Source organism: Enoplosus armatus, chromosome 3 (assembly GCF_043641665.1).
Source record: "Enoplosus armatus isolate fEnoArm2 chromosome 3, fEnoArm2.hap1, whole genome shotgun sequence".
NCBI lineage: Eukaryota > Metazoa > Chordata > Actinopteri > Centrarchiformes > Enoplosidae > Enoplosus > Enoplosus armatus.
In genome coordinates this window covers 12,131,385-12,154,018 of record NC_092182.1, presented here as the reverse complement: position 1 = coordinate 12,154,018, position 22,634 = coordinate 12,131,385, and the positions used below count along the sequence as shown (strand labels likewise).

The 22,634-nt window shown below is 41.9% G+C and overlaps 1 protein-coding gene across 1 annotated transcript in view; it reads right to left on the bottom strand.

Moving 5' to 3' along the window:
- Positions 1-282: 282 nt before the first annotated feature.
- Positions 283-22,634, bottom strand: part of LOC139282897 (inositol 1,4,5-trisphosphate-gated calcium channel ITPR1-like) — a 66,856-nt gene continuing 44,504 nt past the window's right edge. The window contains exons 43-60 of the mRNA XM_070902801.1: positions 20,611-20,794; positions 20,173-20,426; positions 18,884-19,084; positions 18,681-18,791; positions 18,249-18,344; positions 17,978-18,121; positions 17,754-17,861; positions 17,390-17,582; positions 15,256-15,378; positions 12,197-12,372; positions 10,699-10,863; positions 10,262-10,451; positions 10,073-10,165; positions 7,873-8,012; positions 6,693-6,858; positions 3,774-3,934; positions 2,694-2,855; positions 283-1,723 (exon numbers count right to left, since the gene is read on the bottom strand). Of these exons, the coding sequence (XP_070758902.1) occupies positions 1,637-1,723; positions 2,694-2,855; positions 3,774-3,934; positions 6,693-6,858; positions 7,873-8,012; positions 10,073-10,165; positions 10,262-10,451; positions 10,699-10,863; positions 12,197-12,372; positions 15,256-15,378; positions 17,390-17,582; positions 17,754-17,861; positions 17,978-18,121; positions 18,249-18,344; positions 18,681-18,791; positions 18,884-19,084; positions 20,173-20,426; positions 20,611-20,794 (2,754 nt within the window). The 3' untranslated portion in view covers positions 283-1,636. The remainder of the gene's footprint in view (positions 1,724-2,693; positions 2,856-3,773; positions 3,935-6,692; positions 6,859-7,872; positions 8,013-10,072; positions 10,166-10,261; positions 10,452-10,698; positions 10,864-12,196; positions 12,373-15,255; positions 15,379-17,389; positions 17,583-17,753; positions 17,862-17,977; positions 18,122-18,248; positions 18,345-18,680; positions 18,792-18,883; positions 19,085-20,172; positions 20,427-20,610; positions 20,795-22,634) is intronic.

Below are 22,634 nucleotides of genomic sequence, written 5' to 3'. Positions count from 1 at the left end.
AAGTGCACTTCCTCATTAGTAGAGGACCACAGATAAGATTTCAGAGTTAATCAGCCGGTAATTCGCAAATTTACTTCTCTGTGAAGCTCTTCATTCATCTGGCTGCAGCACTTTAGAGGGATGGCATCACTCAATTTGTCAACAAATGAGCAGTTAAACAGATAATAAGATACACTTCGGGGGAAAATGCCGACACCCTCGTCATCTTTAGTCTGACTCATGTTCTGGTTTTTGCCTCTACTTCCACACTGATGTGGACACCGTTTAACACTCACCAACAGATCATTTAACACACTTGTTTATTTAAATAGACTCCAAGAATGGAATGTACAATTCAGACACAGACCATCTATTAGTATAAAAGTTCAGCTTGGTCAAGCAGCACTCCAAATGACATCTATTATTTTGTCTTTTTTCTCTCACATACACCCAAATACTCAAACAGTCATCCTCTTGTGGATCTTTTACAAAGTGACCAACCAAAACCTAACAATCGTTTGTGTGCTACAGAAAATATCAGTGCTTTAGGACTAAATGAATGAAAGGAAGATTAAATAATTCAGTGCAGAGTAGAGTAATAAATCTAATTTAACATTTCTCCCAACATCCTACAAGTTTGGTTTTACAGTATGCTGCCAATGTGACTCCATATCATTGCTATTATTAAGCACAACATGGAATCAGTCACATGATTTGCTCCTTCTCCCCAGTAGGTTCATGTGCTTTGTTATTCAGAATAATAGTTACAGAGAAGGTTCCAACAGGTCAACATTATTTCTCTTGAACAACAAGAGTTTCAATGTCTCCTCAGAAGTCTTTTCTATCTAAAGTGTTCTGGAACGAGTAGAACCTTCATTTGAGATTGCAAATAATTATGAAAGTGATAACTAATGCTTGCCCTGGAGATAAAAACAAAACAAAACACTGTATAGGTTTTACAACAGCATTAATAAACTTTGTAAAAGTATGGTGACCTCTTCAGGATTGTTTACAGGTGTTGTCTCCATGTTAAATAAAAGATAGTATAATTTCAAATATAAAAGCAAATACCAGTTCCCAAAAATAGTTCATTCTTATTTATACATTGCATATCATTAAGTCTTCCTATTGCTGTCAGACAAAAGCAAAATATTAAATAATGTGTTGTAGAAGTTCAAACAAACCTTCAAATCCACGTGACCTGAGTTTGCTGGTGCAACACTGAGGATTAAAACCTCAATACAAGGCCACTTGAGAGGAATACTCCCTCTGGAGCAATGGCTGAACTTTGGCATGCTGTTAGTGTGGTACAATGCAGAAGGCATTCAGGGTAGTAAAGTTGAAGTCAGTGTTTCCATCTCCTAAACCTACAGGACTGGCTGCTCAGGTCCCGAGGCACTTGGTGCGCACTCCACCCACACAGACACATCCACACTACAGACCGTGAGTAACATACTCAGATAACTTTCACTTCACGCAGACACTCAGCAGCACACATGTTGTAGAAACACTTATTGTAGGAGTGTCTGGTGAAATATACAGTCAGACACCGACCTAAATACATACTGGAGATGGACACCTTTTGGCATTCTCCTGCCTAACATGTGGTGCACCGTCAGGAGTGCTCAGGCACTAGTGAAACTGGCCCCAAGAGCCTTCAGGCAGGCTGCTGGGGATTGATGTTCATGTGAGGGGGATGACCAAGAAGACCAATCCGTTGCTTCTGCTTCCTCTGCTCGGTCATCTGCACGGGGAAACAAAAAGACCAGTTTAAAGTTTATATCAGCTATCACCTTTGTAACCTGGCATGGGTTCATAAAACCGTACTGTAGCTTAAAGGTACCCTGAGGAGCTTTTGAACACTAGCACGTTCTTCGTATTGTGCATGTGTTGGAGCACGCGGGCAACACAATACATGTTTCTGATGCCCATTTCATGCCATTCCATTGTAATAACATAGCAATGTGCCAGCAAAGGGAAAGAAGAAGAAGACTGCAAATTAGCAAACATGGATGTAAACAACCCAGGATTTAAAATACACAAAAACTGCAGGTTATGTTATTCTTGACTCCTGGAAGTTAAAGTTACTGTGCATGGCCAAGAAATAGTCTGACACATAACCCCCTTTTAAAACCACAACTGGTAGGTGCTGGTAGGCCTGTTTTGTTACCTTTGGACAGAGCCAGGCTAGCTGTTTCCAGTCTTTATGCTAAGCTAAGCTGACCAGCTGCTGGCAGTAGCTTCATATTTACCATACTGACATGAGAGTGGTATCAATTGTCTCACCTAACTTTCAGGAAAATACTGAATAAGTGTACATTTTCCCACAATGTCAAACTATTCCTTTAAGACTCCCAGTCAATAGTCTGTCCCTTGATACTGACATATTTCATTTAACTTTTATTGACCTTTTATAGGATAGCTGCATAATGTGACGTAGTACTGTACTGAAAATACACAAATTTAGGTATTAGCTTAGGTTGTCAGTTCCATTATGGTGATTGTACAACTGTAAGAAACCAATCCCCAACAACTTTTGTTATTGTTCATTAAATCTTGGTGGTCTTGAGTAATTACTCAGGTGCCGGTTGTCAATAACTTCACAAAAAAAATCTACAGTATCCCGTTATAATTGAAGCTAAAGAAAAATTAATTAAGGGTGCTATACTACAAAAAGAGTATATGAGTGTACGATTTACTGTCACATGACGTACCTGCTCCTTGAGCTCAGTCAGCTGTCCAGACAGGTTGACCACCAGCCTCATGGTCGACTCCAGCTTCTCCTGCAGGTTCCTGATTTCATTTTGCTCCCCCTCTGCATCGCTGCTCACCAGTGACATGGCACGCATCCGTGGGAACCAATCCAGGTTGTGCTCCTGTGGTCGACCAAGCATGTCAGCCACTGACTTTTTTTTATTTATTCAAAAGTGTTGATGCACATTTTACTATGAGTTATGTCAGAAACATATTGGTAACTTTAACAGGAAGGTGCTGCAGTTTGGCAATCAGGTGCTTAAATGCGAACTCCGAATGACGCTGGTCTGCAATCTGTTTTTGCAGGAGTAACAATGGAGAGTGAATGACCTCAGACTGAGCACATACTGTACTATAATGGAAACCCCTGTGAACTAACCAAAGACTCCTTCTCATGCTCTGATCTGGTATAGGGTTAGATTGCGAATCATGCACTGTCTTGTTCCACTAACTTCCTGTTTGTGCGCAGCGGTCTGTTTGTGTCATTAAATGTGCATGGCCGGTATGTCTGTCAGTTGAGATTAGAAAAGAGGAACACATTGCTGTATTAAGGTGTGTGAGACGGGCCAGTACATGTTTACAAGTCTGACTAAGTAGTATAACCCGATGAACTTTCTTCGACCATAGCTACTGTACCAAAAAACGTGACACAAGGGGAAACGCCCATCATACTGCTCTCTCATTCAAGATTGCTTCACCAGACTAGTATCTATGAAAGCAGCCACGGCCCGCACTAATTCCACAGAATGGCTTTGAAATGATGAAAGCACAGGGACGAAATATATGTCATCAAGCAGTGAAGTAACTTAGTGGAAGGGACAAACAATTCCCTTCAGAAAAACATGTCTTTTACCCTCAATACTCCCTGTGGACATCAACAACACTGCTGCTCCTGATCTCATGCAGCATGTGGATCACTATCACCTCCAAGGCGGCGTGGTCTAATACAAAATGTGTGTGTGTGGGGGGGGTAGGCCGGAAGTATCATCTGAGGAGGTGGATTTGTGTTTTAAGGGTGTGTGTCTGTGCTTTTTATTTACCTTGATCATCTCCGCCACGTAGCTCTCTGGGCCTGTGTATTCGGTGGAATCTTTAACTTTCACCAGCACAATAAAAAACAGGTAGTGCCACATGTTGTGCTCCTCTTTGATGTGCTCCTCAAACGTCACCGTCTTATTGTCAAACTTGTCCCGCTCCAGGCCTGTAGAGGGGCAATAAACACACATTATTTATGGTACGAAGTCACAGTTATGTTTATGACAAAAACAGCTAGCTTCGATTCTACCAGTTTCTGTTTCACAATGACTTTGGGGAAGGGAACGTGCCACTTTGTAGGAATAAATGAATGAAAAAAAGTAGGAGGAAAATATTAAGTTAGTTCAATGTTTGTATTCAGGAAGTCTCATTGATGTAAAGGTCTCTTTTGCAAGAGAGACCTGAGAACAAATTACCTGTATGGAAGATCACAACGAAATGAGTCAGTCACACTCAGTGGAATCAGTGTCTGTCACTTCAGTTTTCTCCAGTAATACGGAGCACAGTACTGTAAAGCAGTCTTCAGTCTTTAGTTCAACACAGGTTAAAGCTCTGGACAATTACACATCACCCATGACAGGCTGTCAGGCGAGCAGAACTAATGTTGTGTCCTTGAAGGAGATGAAACAGCATTTTTTTCCCTGTTTTGCAGTGAATTGCAGACAGTAATGAAGAGAGGAGAACACAGCGGACAGATTTGCTTTGGGGATTTTTTTTAGGTGGATTTGAAAATCAGAATATATGCTAAATGTGGTCTGCCTGTTTGCTTCACACCTTCAAAGTGAATTCTACTCAAATGCGCAATTCCATAGAATGATGCAGTATTATTAAAGAGAATTCTTCTAAGGATGTTTTTTTGCTGCACAACTTTTAGCAGTCCTGACTACAGTCCATTTGATTCACACATATTGTGTTGGTTGAAATAATCACCTTGTCATGTGAATTGGAGTCAGAGTCTTGCAACATATCAAATTTCTGTATTAGTTCTCTGTGTTCCGGCGTTTAGAAAATGATTTCTTTCATTTACAACACTGATTTTACTTTAGCCCATAATAATAAATATTCAGATACTTAAATTATGTCAGTAAAACACACATTTTATGATTGTACATAAATAGTAAAGGGAGCATCCAGCTGTACATTAATATTACTGATGTAAACGAAGGATAGAGTACAGCCTGGGCTAAAATCTCAGGGGGCTTGATTTAAACAAGCAGGGGATGTCTCTATATTTAGACCCATGTTACAGGATACCAAAAGAATAAAAACTGAACCAACTGGTGTTGGGAGCATTTCTCATTAATGTTAAGACTTGCTGCTGGATTACATGTTCAGTAATCTACAACAATAGTTTTTTTGTAATTTGTAATGACACAACAGAACCAAAATCCAAACAGTGTTCTTGAGAGGACCGTTAAGACATTTATTAGTCAGTTGTTTCTTCTATAGAAGATGGAAGTTATAAGGTTGAATCTGATTTCTTGAACTAAAATAATTTCAGCTACAGAACAAACTCAGCCATCCTGCACAGGAAGTCCATGACATGAATCAATCATTGGCTACAGACCGAAAGATCTCAAAGCTAATACAAGACTGAGAGAAAGATCGATGGCTTATGAAACCAAGCAAGAGGATGGAGAGCCACATAAGCCTGTGGAGGTCGGCTCCTAATCTCTGCATCTCCTGTTCCCTTGTGGCCCTTCTGGAAACCATAGAGACGGCAGCTCCCCCTGTGGCCTGGCCTTCTTTAACATGAGTGAGTCAGAGCTGATGGCTGGCTGGGTGACATAATACTGTTCTCGTTCCATATGCTTACCACTTGTCCTGATTGCCTGACCCAACATACGCACGCACACACATGCTCACATACGGCATGTCCTGCTGGGCTCACACACACACACACACACACAGCAGCATGTACATATTTAGGCACTCACACTTGTAATGTGCATATAAGGAAATGCAGATGAGGCTACACAGAGGGACAGAGTTTGGGTGATCGGTGAAGTTGCACAAAACATATGGTATTAAAATTAAGTTTGCGTGTGTGAGTGAGTGGGAGAAAATGTCTGTGCGTGTGAGACAGACATGAATTATGGAGGCGAGCAGAGCAGTGGCAGGAAGCTCTCATGACTCAGCCTTCTTTGGAACGACAGCGAAGTGAAAAAGGGGGGAGGTGGACTGCAACAAACTGCATACACCTTTACAGACGTGCTTACCAGAAACCACAAAAATACACTGAAGAAATCAAACATTCTGAGAGGCGAATTTGGGAATTAAGCAAGTGACATCAGATGGATTGTGGAAGAGTCCTAATGACGTCTTTGAAACACAGAGTCCTTCCAACAGCCGGGCTGGCAGGGCGTCCTAATGATTAGAGAAGTAATCCTTTCACTGCAAAGTTAGAGGTTTGATTCCCATGACAATATCCTTAGGAAAACACAAGCTGCTGAATTCTTGGCAGAGAAGGCCGTGCCACATAAGATAAAAGAGTTACACATAACCATTAAATATATATTTGTCTGAGGTAAAGTGAAATATAGTTAACTTTAGGGCTGCAACTAAACAGTTTCATCATCAATTATTCTACATATCGATTTGTTTTTGATTAACTGCTTAGCCTATATAGTGTCAGAAAATAAAGACAAATATTCCGTGTTAGTTCCCAAAGCCCAAGTTGTTGCTCATTTTGTCTAAACAACAAAAAACAAAAGCTGAAGAAGGTAGAACTTATATATTTCTCTTTCCTTAAAACTATTACTATAACTATCAGTTATTAAAATTGTAGTATATTTTCTGTTGATTGACTAATTGATTAAACTAATAGGTCAAGCACTGGTCACGTTTGCACAGTGCACCATGTAACAAAAAAACTAGGGAGCCTACAGCGATTCTCCATTAACAGATCAGCTGAGCAGTCTCACCACAGATGAAGCAGGTTGTCTTCAGGACTTCTTCTTTCTTCTGCTTTTCACTCCTCAGGTCAGCAAAGGTGTCGATGATAACACCAAAGATGAGGTTGAGGACAATGATGATGACCATGAAGAAGAACAGCAAGTCGTATATCACTCTGGCTGCAAACAGTGGCTCCTGGGAAAGCAACAGGAAACAGGGTTAAATGTGGAGTAGGGTCAACCGAAATGCGTACAACAGTAGCTTCTGGACAGGGTCTCTTCAGAGGCAGTGACTAGAAAATTAACAGATCATAGTAATGATTAACTTTATTTTGACAACGAAGTGCGATCAAGAGTAAATCTAAGAAGAGGTTGTACAGTATCGTGGAGGACAAATATAGAAATATTGTCCCATTTAAATGTATGACCCAAAGGGCAAGTCTTTATGTAAACATGTGTTGGGGATGATGTTATGAGTTTAAAACGAGGTTAACCTGCATCATCATGGATGTTAATGGAAACACAAGACCACAGGTTTAACCTGCCAGATGCTACAGTAACAGAGACAGCAGAAAGCCGGTCAACCTGACACAGCCTGTCTCCGTAGGTAGGATACAGTTTAAAGTTTTAATGTCCAACAAAGAAGAGAAATGTTTGTTTCAGTCACTTATTCTCCACTTTTAGTTCATCCTCTTTAAAGTAATGGGGTGCGCTCGTCCCTGAATGCATTCAACAGAAGGGAAATACCCTGCAGCGGTCACAAGCCTGATGCAGTCACATACACACACTTCTTTAGTACAGGCTTGTTTCAAAGCAACAATGTACTGAGCCACTCTGCCACCCATGTGATTATATGGCTGACTGCTATTTTACTTCAGTAATACACCTCAGCAGCCAGCAAGACATTTTGGCCCAAGTTGCATTGTGTTGTGAATACGTGAGGCAGACATTCACATCCTCTTTTGACATCATTAGCGGTTGAGCCTGAATTCAGTGGAAATCTATTTTGAGGTTTAATTCTCACACAAGGCGGAGGCAGTACAGCTGTATGGAAACATTGTGAAACCTCCATGCAAGTTTAGTGTTGGATGGGCTCACAGCTCGCTCACGTGACCCGTGCTGCAGCTGTGGGTGCTACACCCTCTCAGCCTATACACTCACACACACACACACACAGTACAGTCAGGGGTCTAATTAGAGTTGCACGTACCTCTTTGGAAGGCTTGCGAAGAACATCCCCTACACCCCCGCCACTCCTCAAGCCATGACTCAGCACAGTAATGATACACATAAGTAGAGAGTCACACGTCCGCTCCATCTCGCTGTCCTCCTCACCGTCACTCCCAAAATCTGAGGAAGCAGAAAGGAAAGCTTCAAATCATTTAAGAGGGTGTAAAAGGCTGTAAACATTTATTTATCAGTGGCAGGTGTGTATTTGTTTACAGACCTTCATAAACAACTGATACACTCCGTATATTTACATCACTGCTGTGCCAGAGAACATCCTTTACACAATAATGCTTGCACAATAAAACTGGTCGAACCGGTTAATCAGACCTACATTTTTTTGTTTATGTAACATCAAAAGCATCAAGCTGTGGCTCACAACAAGCATTAAACTAACTCATGTGACCTAAAGAGATTATGCAGGAACATTAAGGTAATGTAAAAGTCTTAGTAGAATGGCATGCCAATCACAGTACTTCTTCAGGAACTCATCATATTGCTCAAAGGCAAGTAAAATCAAAAGTGAGGTATGATACAATATACTGTGATATATAACTATTTTCAGTATGAGTTAAATCACTGTTCTGTATCATAATATGGTGTCACAAAGTGTTTTTTTCTCTGCTGTGTTCATCTGCTGTGTTCACATGATATCAGTTCAACTAACATAAAAATATTCTTTCAAATCATACAGAACACTTGGACTTATCAGTGATGTGGCTGCATTTTAAACACTAATTCAATACAGAGGCCAAACAATGGCTGCTGCCATCATGGAGATCATTGTTGTAAAGTAATTTGTAAACTCTGTTTTTACAAGAGTAAGCGGTGTGGGTGCAGCACTAATGCAACCTTTATTAAGACATCATGATGACTTAATTGATTGTATATAAGACAGTGTGACACACGACACTACATTTGATGTTCCTTTAAACTTTCATAAGAATCTTATACCATATTCATGATGCATTAAGTATTAGTAAGTAGTAGTAAGTAATATTATGACTTTTCCCGACCAATCCCGACTAGATTATTAGCTTGTTCTTATTATTAGCTCTAATTCTAAATAACTATTAGTAGTCTGTGTTAGAGATTTGATAGGCTTGTAGTCACGGTGTAAATATAAGGTATCATCTGCTCTTCGGTCATATATATCCTTGGCTGCAGTTGCAGAACTTGATATCTGTTGAAACGTTGTTAACACGTTGTGGTTCACAGTGTGAAGGCAGTTAGTCAAAGCAAAAATGTTTTTGTTTAGCTGGAATGTGACAACAGCTTTGGTTGAACTTGTTTATGAATCATTTATCCAATTTGATAAAGTTTATAGGTCGTTGTTGAATAGTTAAGAGGAAGACACATTCATGAATTATGAATTTATGGACCTCTGACTGAGTGAGGGACAGAATAGAACATATTATGATCCCCTTGCTAACTGTGGTTATTGATGGCCAAATCATTTTAATGTTCTTACGTCTGGACTGATGGACGAGGGAATGAAACTGACGCTGTTCTGTTTTTACTGAATTAATTGGGCCAGTTTATGTGTCGAATCGCTGACAATGTTTTGGACTATGATTCTAAATTTGAGAACAAACAGAACAAAAGTGTTAGAGAGTCAAAGGTAACTGTCTGGAAGACGCCTCACATCCTGACTCACGGGGAGTTCCCAGGCACATGAGGGTCAATGAGGTCACATGGAAATAGTTCAGCTCAAATTTGACAGTCGACAGAGTCACATGAATTAATATGAAACTGCAGAACACAAAGAAACAGTGCACTATCTCTACAAAAACATCAAACTATTTTCCTTTCACTTGCTGTGGCCTGACAACGCCAACGATGATTTCCCAACATTTTAAGTAGACGCTACAATAGATGATTGCCAGTTCTCTACTTCTCTTGGGCATCACCATAAACGCTTCCTACATGAACCACTTGCTGGACTGTTATTTTTATTTTCTCCTAATTTTCAAATATGGCGGCTAGTCTAGAAACTCGATTACGCTGCTGCACAACCAACCAGTTCAACAAAACCTCAACCAACTAAAATGAACAACATTTTAAATTGAGCTTGTTGCTACCACTTTTTGATTTTGAATTCATGACAAACAATCCACACAAGACACAAAGACAAATTTCTCACGCTAAACATGTATAAAACCCAGTGTTCCAGCATACATTACCTTCCTGCAGGGTTCCTGTGGTGCAGTTCTCATCAATCCCTGCCTGACACATTCCTGCAGACAGAAACTCGCTGGCCAGACTGGCTACACTTTCTAGAAAGTAGGAAGGGACAGTGCATAAGCATAAAATAGTCTTTTCTGAAATGAAAAACCTAGGAAAAATGATAAATGACAGGAGTCTGTCCTCACTCAGAGTTGCGTTGGGAATACGATCCACCTCCAGGATGAAGTCGTCTTTGAAGAAAATGTAGCCAACGATGGAGAACAGGTAGACCAAGATGAGAGCCAGCACAGCGGTGAGCACGATGGAGCGTCCATTACGAGTCACACTCTTGATGACATTCAGCAAGGTCTCTTCTCTGTATACCAGGTCGAACAGCTGCAGAGGCAAAGAACACATTACAAAACACAAGGAGAAATATGTGGCTATAGATTTATTGTAAGAAGAACTCTCAGAAGGCAAAATCATTGTAAACATTGTAAACATGTAATGCATTCATTTAGGTTACATGCTGCCATCTTCTACACACGTTACACAAGAATGAAGTGTTGGATTAGATTTCCTTTTCTTATACTTTTTCTCTTGCACTGAATTCTCAGTTTTGGGGTATGTGTGTTTCTCTCACCAACAGACTGTAGAAGAAGACGTGGACAAACACCCCCAAGGAGCAGATGATGAGGTAAATGAGGTGGTAGAGGAACTCAAAGTCCAGCACCATGGCTTTGTAGCCGCGTGTGAAGGTTCCTCTGTTCCCCACGAAACTTGTCAGGAAGATGATTTTATTACACACCTGGAAGATAAAGTCAGTCTCTCTTTAATAATTAGAAACCAGGACGATCAACCACTAATCATTTTAATACTGAAAAATCAACATGGCCTTGGCCCGAGGGCTCTGGGTCAGAAACAGAGAGACAGCAACATGGTGGGGGTGGCTTTTAAGCTAAATGAGGACACATGGAGTGTGTTTACATGCACATAAGTAACCTGTTTATTGGCAAAATGAGGCAAAGGGATTAACAGAAACCCGGTTAACACAGCTTCTGTTGATGCCAGCTGGAGAAACCTGACTTCTTGGTCATGTATACGCTTAATCGAGTTTCTAGCAGGGTTTTTATGAGAGTGCATGTGCTTGATAAAGACGTAAGACAGGGAAAGTATCACTGCGACATCCTTTTATCTGCAATAATGAAATCTAAAGTCTCACTAAGAATGAAACTGACACTAAAATACACTGAAATTAGTCTTTAGTGATGAAGCATGGGCTATTTGAAAAATTCACACATCTGCAAAAAACCCAGTCAGGGAGACATCTGACTACTGACCAGCTGCTTGTAAACTAAATTTTAGAGTAGCCAGGTTAGGCAGTCCATGGTAACGTGTTCTCAGATTCCCTACCTTAACCTGATCTCTCTCAATAACCCGGTTTCTTGTGTACATGTAAACAGAGCGATTGAGGGGAGAGATGATTTATTTTGTGTGTGCGTGTGTTTGTGTTTAAGAGCACATCTAGAAAATCCCTGGCGAGTGCAGGGGTGGTGTTACACTCTCTAGGGTCCAGTGACGCACTTCACACCCCATAACACAGGCGCTGCCAGGGAGGGGGGGGTGGGGGGGTGCAACACCACAGGCAGACAGGGCACTGGCCTGCCAAGTGGGCATCAGTGTGAGTGAGAGTTGAAAGAAGAACTGGAACTAGCGCAGTGGAAGTTTCTCAGTACTGAGTACTGTGAATGCTGAAATAGAAGTGGCGTGTTTTTAGCATTTCTCGGGGGAAAATTACTAACAAAAGTACACTCTCACACACGCAGGAGAGACGAGAAGCGTTTACAGGGTCAGCTCACCCAAAATTACGGAAAAACACTTCACTTTCTCAGAGCCCAAGGTGACATCTTCGACTTGCTTGTTTGGTCCCACCAACAGTCCAAAACCCAATAGAATAGAAATATAGAAATATAAAATGACTGCAACAATTAATCGATTATAAAAATATTTGCTGATTAGTTTTCTGTGGTTCAACTAATCGATGAATCAACTAATTGTTTCAGTTCTGCAAAACTAACTGCATGACCTGATACCACCAGTGGCAATTTGGGTGAACTGACCCTTTAAGGCAGACTACTCACATTGAAGGCACCCAGAAGGAAGAGGGTGGGCTCCAGGCCAACAGAGAAGATGAGACGGAGGATGGTGATAATGACGAGGGCACGGATGCCCAGTGGTTGGGGCATGATGATAACGATGACCAGCGTTGCCAAGACTCCCATCCACAGCAGTGCAGACAGGTGGGGATCCAGCATAACTGCAGTAGATAAATGCACACGCGAGGACACCAACTGTATTAATGCACAAGCTATAAAGAATACCAGCTAAAACTGATGAATTTGACAACGCTGTTACACAGTGAATTTGCCATTTGTGGAGTAGTTTCATGTTGCGAGGATGACAGTGCAGTTTGCAGCTTGAATGAGGCCTTGTCTGCATCAACAGATTTTTAACTGGCTTCTACGAAGCTCTGCCTCTCAGGCAGGCCTCGGGCCTTCATTAGTGAGACTTTGAACTCAAAGAGAGTCAGTTACATAACACTCAAAAGTATATGACATACCTTTTTGTGTATGTGTGTGTGTGCTAAGCTTTAGTGAGAGCCTACCTGATGCTCCCCTTCATCTAAGGGTAAATCCAGGATTAGTGTCCTAGTCAGGAGTTTTGTGTGGCAACCTGTCACTCAGGCTAAAACCCTCAGCCAGGTTTGACCAGCCTAAAAACAAGGCCACACCCAACCTGCTGCCTCTGTAACTGACCCTTAAAACGCGATGACTAGCGTGTGCAAGTGTGTATATGGGTAAGGAAAAGAGAGAAACAGATGAATGTGTGGATGTTAGAAAGGTAGAAAAAGAGCAAGAGAAAGGAAAATGGGGCAGAACTGCCAGGATTAAAAAAAAAAAGTTGCAGTGGATGAGAAAACAGAAGGGGAGTACTGCGGGTAAGGGAGCCCTCCTCTCCTCCCACCTTGCCTCCCTCTGTCTCCTTCCCTCCTTCCCTTCCTCTAGATTTCTCTCCCCTCCCAATCCCTGTGGAGATCACATGACAGGTGCCACTTACATAACAGCCATCTCTAAAAATACCTCAGCTGAAAGATTCATGAGGAACGAGCAGGGAGCAACACACAGCTCCAGTGATGTGGCAGACTGAAAGAGGAGCGCATACGTGCACTTACAAACTCTGTAGCTACCTTACACTTGAAGATTGTGCACAAACATCTATTACAATCAACAGTTGGGAAGAATGCAAGCATGCACTGGCTGCGTGTGAGCATGTGCTATGAGTGTGTGGCGCTAAGCAAAGCTATTCAGCAAAAGGCAGTCAGTCATGCATGCAGGCAGAACATATTGACCCAGATCTCCTGCTCTTATAACCCTCATTCTAAAGCCCCAAGCAAAGGAGGGAGGAGAGCAAAGGGAGAGTGTGTATGGGAGTGTGTGTGTGTGTGTGTGTGTGTGTGTGTGTGTGTGTGTGTGTGTGTGTGTGTGAGTAAGAGAGAGAAGGAAGGGCCAAAAGCCATAAAAGTGCCTGTTAAAGCAGGCCAAAGGTATGCTGGAGTCTCACGTGATGATGTCTTGCACACAGGCCAAGTTCCAGTGTCGAGGAGAAATCCAGTCAGACCGTACTCATGTTGTGAACTCAGTTTCTTTTTGTACAATAGTGAAGGCCAACATGGAGTTTTAGTTTTGTCATAAAGTTTTAAAAAAGGAAAAAATACTGCATACTTGCAACATATGCATGCAAACTTATAGTATTGCGCAAATTTGCTCATTGGTTTGTCAAAATTTCAAATCTTGATTTTTTTGAAGATGTAAAAGAAGTGATGTGAGATGCATGAAGATATATATAAGCTGAAATGTTATTATCCTGTGGATATTCTTTTATTTGCATTCTCATTCGCATATTCATTGTTCATTTTTTTAATATATGTAAATAGAAATGGTAATTCAAATTTGCAAACGTTTTCATTTCGATCACAACACACTCTTTATATGAATCTGAGTAGCACGGGAGAGATTCACACGGAAAACTGAACCCACTGACAGAATGAAAGCAAACAGACAAACATCACTGAGGAGCATTTCTGAGGAGGCGGACAGCTCAATAAATTGTCTTGTTTGAAGTGTAAAACATGATGTATGACGTTTTTTTGATCACCTGATATGTTGTGTATGACTTTGTCTTACCTGAAATGCCACAAGGCACTCCTGTGTTTATTGTGGTCTCCATAGTGCTCAAAGTCAAATATGAGCTCAAGCTTTGAGGCCATGGGTTGTGGTTAGTCTGTGTCTGTGTGTGTGTGTGTGTGTGTGTGTGTGTGTGTGTGTGTGTGTGTGTGTGTGTGTGCGTGTGCGTGGGTGTGTCTTAAACAAAGTTAGAGGGCTTCTCAGATCCTGCTCCTAATCCTGGTCAGGTGATAAGAAGTCAGCAGATCAGGACATTGCGGTAGAAGAAGATCACTGGGTCAATGCTGAGGCCCGGGAGAAGGATTGAGGTTTAGCTCTTCAAATGTCTACCTCTGTGGGTGGCTGACTTTACAGATTGTTTCTTTTTCAGAGTGTGATGTAAATGAAACAAAGTTAAAAATACAAAATACGAACTGGGTACAAGATAAAATGTGTGACACAATACGGAAATGGTTTTTTCGCTTCCCCCTAATTTCGGGTTGTATATTGAGGCTTTATTGCTGGCTTGTAGCAATTAGTGCTATAAATTCAACATAGCCTGAAATTGCAGGGGATCAGCTCCATCTATTCTCCTCACATCAATATGCCATGACAGTAGGGGCTGTAAAATGTAATTTGTAAGTTTGTAGCAGGAAGACATATCAGCAAGCCCCTGTCCTTCCTGTTTTGCATTTTTGAGCGCATAACCTTAGTCTGACCCCAGTTTCTAAAGAAGTCTGAATGCCAGAAGAGTGCAGTACTAACAAACATGCCTCCACGATGTATACAACATCAAGATGCACGAAGGAATTCACCGCAGCAACAGTAATTGCTTCATATGCATGAAAGAGTGACAGGCAGCTTCACCAGAGCTAAGCTGATATCTGCTTAATTCTGAATTAAAACAATTATTGAGCCACGGGAAATGTGAAGTGAGACCTTACAGTGATATTAGTAGCAGGATGTGACTGACTGACCTCCCTGTACCCCCTCCAGAGGGTAGAAGAAGCAGACCAGCAGGTTCATGAGCACAGCCAGGTTGAAGGAAACATTGCTCCACACTGACATGTTTCTGGAGCACCAGTACAGCACGGGCTGGGCTGAGGGGGAGACATTAGAGATATTTTTCAAATTTGAAAATCACATACAATATGATTTAGGAAGATTGTAAGAAAAACTGAGAAAATTGTTTGTAAATTCCAAGATCCCAAGATGAAGTCCTCAGATTGCTTGTTTTGTCCGATATACAGTCTAAAAGGCCGAAGATATTCAATTCAAACGATACTAACCACAGAAAAGTAGCAAATCCTCACATTTAAGAAGCTAGTGAATATTTGACATTTTTGATGAAATAGATAATGATGAAAAAATAAACCACAAATCAATTATCAAAAGTGTTTTCAACTAATTTTCTGTCAAATAACTGTTTAATCAACAAATTGTTTCAGCACTAATGTCATTATCACATACCCAATGTGTGAACATGATACAGGGTTAATTTGAGAATAAGAACTCTTATTTAGTAAAATTGGCTCAATTCATAAAGACAATAACTTGACATAAAGTAATATGGGGACAGTGTTGTACTTGAAAATAATGCAGAAGGAATTTAAAGAAGCCAACATTGTTAATAATGTTTGTTAAAATGTTGACACTAAAAATAAGGTTTTAAAAAGGTCAAAATGAAGAAAGCGTTTGACCTTTGCTTCAGACACACAGTCTGCCATTTAATAGGCTATTTTCTGTCCTCTGCTGTTGATGGAAAAGAACAACAGATGCAGGGACTTTTCTCTGTCCATCCCCTCTTCTGAGTGAGAGACAAAATATGGCTTTGCGTGGGTATGCTGTCTTGTATGTGGACTAGAAGTGTGACTGAGTGTGGGTGCGGGTCTGTGTCTGTGTCTGTGTCTGTGTGTGTGTGTGTGTGTGTGTGTGTTTGTGTGCATGAGCAAGAGAGCTCTCAGTTGTGATTCATAAGGTTACTGTACAAATGTTTCACGGCTCAAAGAATGTGGAAAGCCCCTGTCTGCTTTTAGACAGTGGAAACATGCACGCACATAACGCGAGCGCACACAGGGTGTCATTGTTATCCCTGCTGTCATGTTGGGGAGACGCATTTTACCCTCTTATCCTGCCCAGGCTCGCAGGGATTGAGGCCTATCCCAGCATGCATTGGGCGAGAGGCCGGTTACACCTTAGACATGTCGCCAGTCTGTCATCGGGAGACATAATAGTCACACAGCTACATTCACACCTATAGTTAATTTGGAGTTTCCAGTTCACCTAACCTGCATGTATTTAGACTGTGAGAGGAAGCCAGAGCACACAGACACAGACAGGCCCCCAGCTGGCCGTCAGGGTTCAGCACTGCGAGGCGACAGTGAGCAAATCACTGGGCCATCACGTTGGGGGATAATGGAGCATGAAGCATGAAGTTATTTCTGGATATAAAAAATAAAAAAGGCACTGAGATGTTTGTGCACTCCATCAGCTGATCAGCATCAGGCGGCTCTTAAAATAAACGGCCACATTTATGAAGAGAAGTGGTCAAATCATAATGCTCCTCATTGTGCTTCGCTCTTACTTGCTACATGCTTCTGCACCAGCTGTGTGAACAGACTTCTCCCACCACCCATTGTTCTTTCCTATTAAGATAATTGTCAATGGCATCTCTTGCCTGAAGCATTATGTATAGTGTACTGAGAATTAATCAGCAGCTGTTTCAATAATGGATTAATTGCTTAAACTATTTATCAATTCTGCTTCCAGTTTCTAAAATATGAGGATTTTCAGGTTTTAACACTTTTATATAGTTTGAAATTTTTAAGATTTTGTTTTGTTGGACAAACTAAACAAGCAATCCGAAGACGTCACGCTGCGCATTTTGTGATGGTTATCCAACCACTACTTTCTGATATTACATAGACTGAAAGATTAATCTATTATTAACGCTAATTGATTTAATCATGTGTATCCTATGTGTCAGTGTTATTACACTTCTCTCTACAGAAGAAGAGTTTGTGTCCTGTATCATCTGACGTAACTGATAGAAATATTAGTAATATGTATTTAACCACTACGTGCACTACACGAGCTACGTCTTGACCCTACCTCTGAGCTTCTTCTGCCAGTTCATCTCATTGAAGAGGTCCTCTGCCCGCAGGAAGAAGTCATTGATCTTGCTGCCCTGCTCGTCTCTCTCTGTGGTGTAGTAGACTCGCAGCTTTGACTCCGAGGTCAGGAACTCGCAGATGTTGGGCACGGGGAACACTATCTCTTCCATGGTGCGGTCCTGGCGCACAATCTGAACAGAGAGAGACATGCAGTCACCTCCACGGAGCAAATACCTCTGCAGGTGTATAAGGTGTATATTTTGTGACAGTTCCTTTGCAAACATACAATAAACATTCAGTTTTATAGATGATTAACTTGTTTTGTGGAATTCTACTATGTGACAAGGGTTGCGTGTTGTGACCTCTATCTGAGCGGTGTGTTTGGCGTAGAACTCCAAGGCCTCGTCTCCCTCTCCACTGGTACCTCCTGGCTTTAACATCATGGACAGCTCCTTGTTGTGACGCGCCAACTGTATGGAGGACAAACAGCAACGAGAATTGAGCTTAATGAATGAATTATCAATATTACGTGTCATGCAATGCACATGGAATTCTACAAAACATGTTAGAGAGATGAACAGCAGACCTGGTGAGCTAAAATGTAGATGTTGTGTCCAACATTTCGGGGGGAAGCGGCATCATGCTCCTCCTCTTCCCCGTTGTCCTCCTCCTCCTTTGTGTCCTCAAACTCTACCTCTCCCTGCAGGTAGGCCTTCTTTATCACCTCCACCTGGACACACACGCACACATGCATACACAACTTTATACTTTTTACAGGATAACATGTGATATTATTACTCAGGTGAACAGCTCAAGCAGCTGAGAAAAGGACAAGATGCACAACACCATTTCCGCACCAGCTCTTTGGGCCTCATATTGTACAGGATCCTCTCTGCATTCTCACTGTCGTGACGGCTCTCCATGATGGCGAGCAGCAGCTTGGATGCATTGTTCTGAGAGTGAAAAAAGCAGAGGAAGCACTAAGAACTTAAGCTCTGTCAGTTTCTTCATCCAAGGAAAACAGACAGAAACCCTGGTGCTCTAGGAAAATGCACTCAGCAGCTATTTGTCTTGGCAGGTGAGTGCAAGCTCAGACGAATGAATGTCCAGCTCTTATACTTCTAGCCTGTTAGTGATATTCCATCCTGCTATGAAAGGAAACTACTGCACAGTTTTTTTCTTCTCATTTTTGGCCCAAGACCCAAACCCAGAGTTAACCCAATCCCCCAGTTTCAAACTAAAGTGTAGATCCTTCTTCCACGTCACTTACAACTTCCCAGCAGTCTCACCTTGAGCTCCAACACCAGGTCCATCCGCTTTTTCCCAAGTGGGTTGATGTCATTAAGGATCAGGGCGATAATGATATCAATTCCATTGGACTCGTGAGTGGCAATGCAGTTCTGTATGAAGTAAATAATAAAATGTATGAAAAAGACTGATAGTGCCTCAGTACAGTTTCAGCCTCCAACTCTAGTGTAGTCTCTTTATGTACCTGGTTTTCATGGCAGGGGCCTTGGCAGTACTCTGTGAGACTCTCCAGTGTTTGGTTGATGAGGGCCACGTTCTTCTCGTTGATGTACAGTCCCAGTAGACCGAGACCCCCTGTGGTGCTGCCACAGATACAGTCTAAGAACTGCAGTGTCTCACACACGAGGTTGTAATTGTTCTTGTTTTTTTGGCAGCGAAGGAAGTTCTGAGGAGATATAAATGGTTGGGTTTGGCAGGTAAGATCAGAAGTGGGACAGTGTGACTGTGTGAATAGTTTAGCTACAAATGCAAATTCTGCTCTCACTTCTCAGTCAGAGCTCAGTGGAAGTTTTAAGAAGACAGAGCAAGTTAGCACCCGTATTTCTGTTTCAGCCCTCAACAGAACTGTTGAACTTGACTATCCCATCAGAAGTGTGCCAATGTGTCAGCAGTCACTGGCCCTGAAACATATCCTTCGCAGGCTGGTGTGCTGTAAATGTTTTGTTTTGCACCACGTTGCAGTAGGGTTTGTGCACCAACAGGAACAAACCTTTTCACATTCTAAACAAAGCAGAGTTGACAAGGTACGACATTTAGACCCACAGCAGAACTATTTCTGCAAAATACAAAAGAGGCTAACTTGGTCTATCTTCATAAAACACTTTAAGATCTCAATTAAACAGGTAATAAATCATTTTTAATTGTTGTGTGTACTACTTCTTTCAGAGAAATCTAATTCTGTATGGAAGTAATTCGGAGGAATGTTATTTCAGCATTTACTGCCAATAATTGAATTAGCTTTGTTACTAAGATGAAAGGGGCCAAATAGGCCAACAGCTGAACCATGAAACAATGATCAGCTGAGTCGGTTCACACTGTGTAATACAAGACGAAGTAATATTTTAAGAAATCCTATGACGCAAATTGCACAATTATTCTGATTACCAAGTAAATTAATGCTCTAAATCAAGTTCTCCAGCTGCATTCTTTCTGGAACTGATCCTCAGACTGCGAAGTTAAGTAACTGAGAGCAGTCCTCTCCAGGCTCAGTGACAGAAGAAATGAAGTATGGAGTTTTCCTTTCATATGAAGAAGCCATCTTCATGTCCTAAAGAAGTCACCTGACCTCCCATGCGAATGACAATGTTGATTAAGGGATTTGGCATTGGTAACAAAACCATGACAGGCCTGTGTCAGAAGCAGAAGCATGCCTGGATGAGATGTCACAAACCATGGATCACAGTAAGGAAGATACTGTGATCCACTCTAATGGATGTCCGTAAAACTAGCAGTCTGAAGCTCAGTCTGTCCCACCTGTAGGTCCCGGTTGTGATTCTCACAAAGTAGCTGGAGGAAGCGAAGGATGGGCTGCATGATAACGATTACAAAACTCATCTCTCCCTCATCCTGGTTCTTGTCCCCAGTGCTGGGCTGGCCGTCGGCTGAGTTGAAGTGGTCCTCAGGGTCTGCTTCTCGCCGGTAAGAGTTAAAGGCCTTCTTGGTGGCAGACGAGGCCTCTAACAGTTGTTCTTTCACATCCTCTGTCATGGTCACTGCTGAGTCTCTGGCTAAACAGAGAGAGAGAGAGAGGCACCAAAGAGGGACTAAGGATACAGTCAAAACCCCCATGAATCCTCTTTCTACTCTGCAAACACATTTTAATTGTCTAGGTTATAAATTGTAGAGTGCATTAGCATCTTTTGTTGGTAACAACGTGACATCAGTTCATACATCAGAACCATAATAAGTGACCTTTTTTGCGAACAGGGACGTCTTTGTCCTGGCTGTCCTCGTCTCTCTTCCTGTTTCCCAGGTCGCTGGTATTTACTGTCACCGTGGCTTTGATCTCCAGCTGGGCCAGCTTCATGCGGTCGTAGAAGACCCGGAAGAACTTCTCTGATTTCTTGTCTTCTGTCAGACGGCAAAAGAACGAACGCTGGACACAAGAGACAAGAACAGAAAAAAAAGATGGATCTTATTGTCTCATAAATGCCATTTTGATAATCGATTAATAGTGTCGATCATTCTTCAAGCAAAAACACCAACAGCTTCTGAAGATTTGCTGCTTTTCTTTATTTTAAACCATTTCAAAATGTAATATATTTGGATTTTAGCCTGAAGATGCTATCTTGGAATGTCTGGGAAATCATAATCATTCACTATTTTCTGACATTTTCTAGACAAAACAAGCAAAAACAGATAATGAAATAGTCCGTTTCAGCCCTAATATAAATTACCACATTCATTCCAAAGTCAACACTGTTCACTGCACACAATAACTTCAGATGCATAATACAAACTTGGAGAGGGAAATACAAAGTGTTGCCTAAAGTGGCAGCTTTAAGATCTGGTTATGTTTAAAATTCTGTCTTCCTATGCACATATATACTATCAAATAATTTACGAACAAAACATCACTCAATATGAGCTTGACTGGATCCTAACAAAACATTATATAAATATAATGAAGCAAGGGTTTAAACGCAGTTATTGCAGTGGAATGGGGTCATGCAGAATTAGGACTTAGGACTTTCGAGCCTGCGAGCGCAATGCATACACCGTGTCCCAACCTACAGGGCTGTTTTGATTATGTAAGAGCTGTTATCTGCCGCAGCCTATGGAAAGGCTTCGACCAGCAGAAGCAGCCGCGCCACACTAACGGGGTGAAAAACGACACGAGAGGGAGAAGCCTGGCCTACTTACACAGATAGAGGAACAGAGATGGCGGGGAGAAAAAGAGCTAGAGGTGAAAGACAGACACCAAAGAGGGAATAAGGGAGTTAAAAGGAGCGGGGAAAAAAGCAGATGATTGATAGGGGGGAAATGACAGCAAGAGATAGGGAGGGAGAGAATGTTATCACACGGTATCTAGGCCAGTTCTCCAAGTGTGTTACGTAACCATCTGTCTTTCCAGCTTAGATGTAAAACAAATAAATGACAGTCACAAGGAAAATGTAAAACAGACAAAACAAGCATTGGGTCTCCAAGGACACTGTCCGAGGGTGTTTGTACTAAGAGGTGTCTATGCATTGGAATTTAATGTTAAACACACCGTTATATCTTTTTATCCAAAATTATATATATATATATATATTATAAAATAGCAGCCAACCAATTACGTAGCCAAACAAGGGAGTACATGCAGGTTATTAACAACACAGAGCAGAGCTAACACAGTTTTGCGGCCATATTTCCTTCCAAAGAAACAATGACATAACTGTGTGCTTGTGCCCCAAAGCAGATTCCAGAGCCTTATTGTGCCCCACCCCGGCCTCCACCACTGAGCAGCAGCACTCCTGCACGTACACACTCTGCCAACACTCAGGGACGAGGAGATAGCAGCGTGGGGGGGTGGAGTGAGGGAGGGTGGGGGCTGCCAAGCAAGGCCATCACGCAACAAACAACTTGATGACAGAGTGGAGAGTGCAGAGAGAACCCACTAACAGCTCGCAACTCACATCATGCCGGAGGAGGAGAGCAGGGGGCAGTGATGGTCATGCTGGTGTGTCTCTGCTTACATAACTCTGTCCTGCAACAGGCAGCTAAAGTGTGGGCATGGGTGGGGGGTGAGGAGGGGTGAGGAAGGCAGGAGCGCAGAGGGTGAGGCATGAGGCCCAGGGACAGGATAACACACATGGATTGCACCAGAGCAAACAGAGAGAAGAGCGCTCACCCTCACCCCCACCCTTTACCATTACATAACAGACACACACACACACACACACACACACACTTGTACAGTACAAGCACACACAAGCTGGAGAGCGCATACGCTA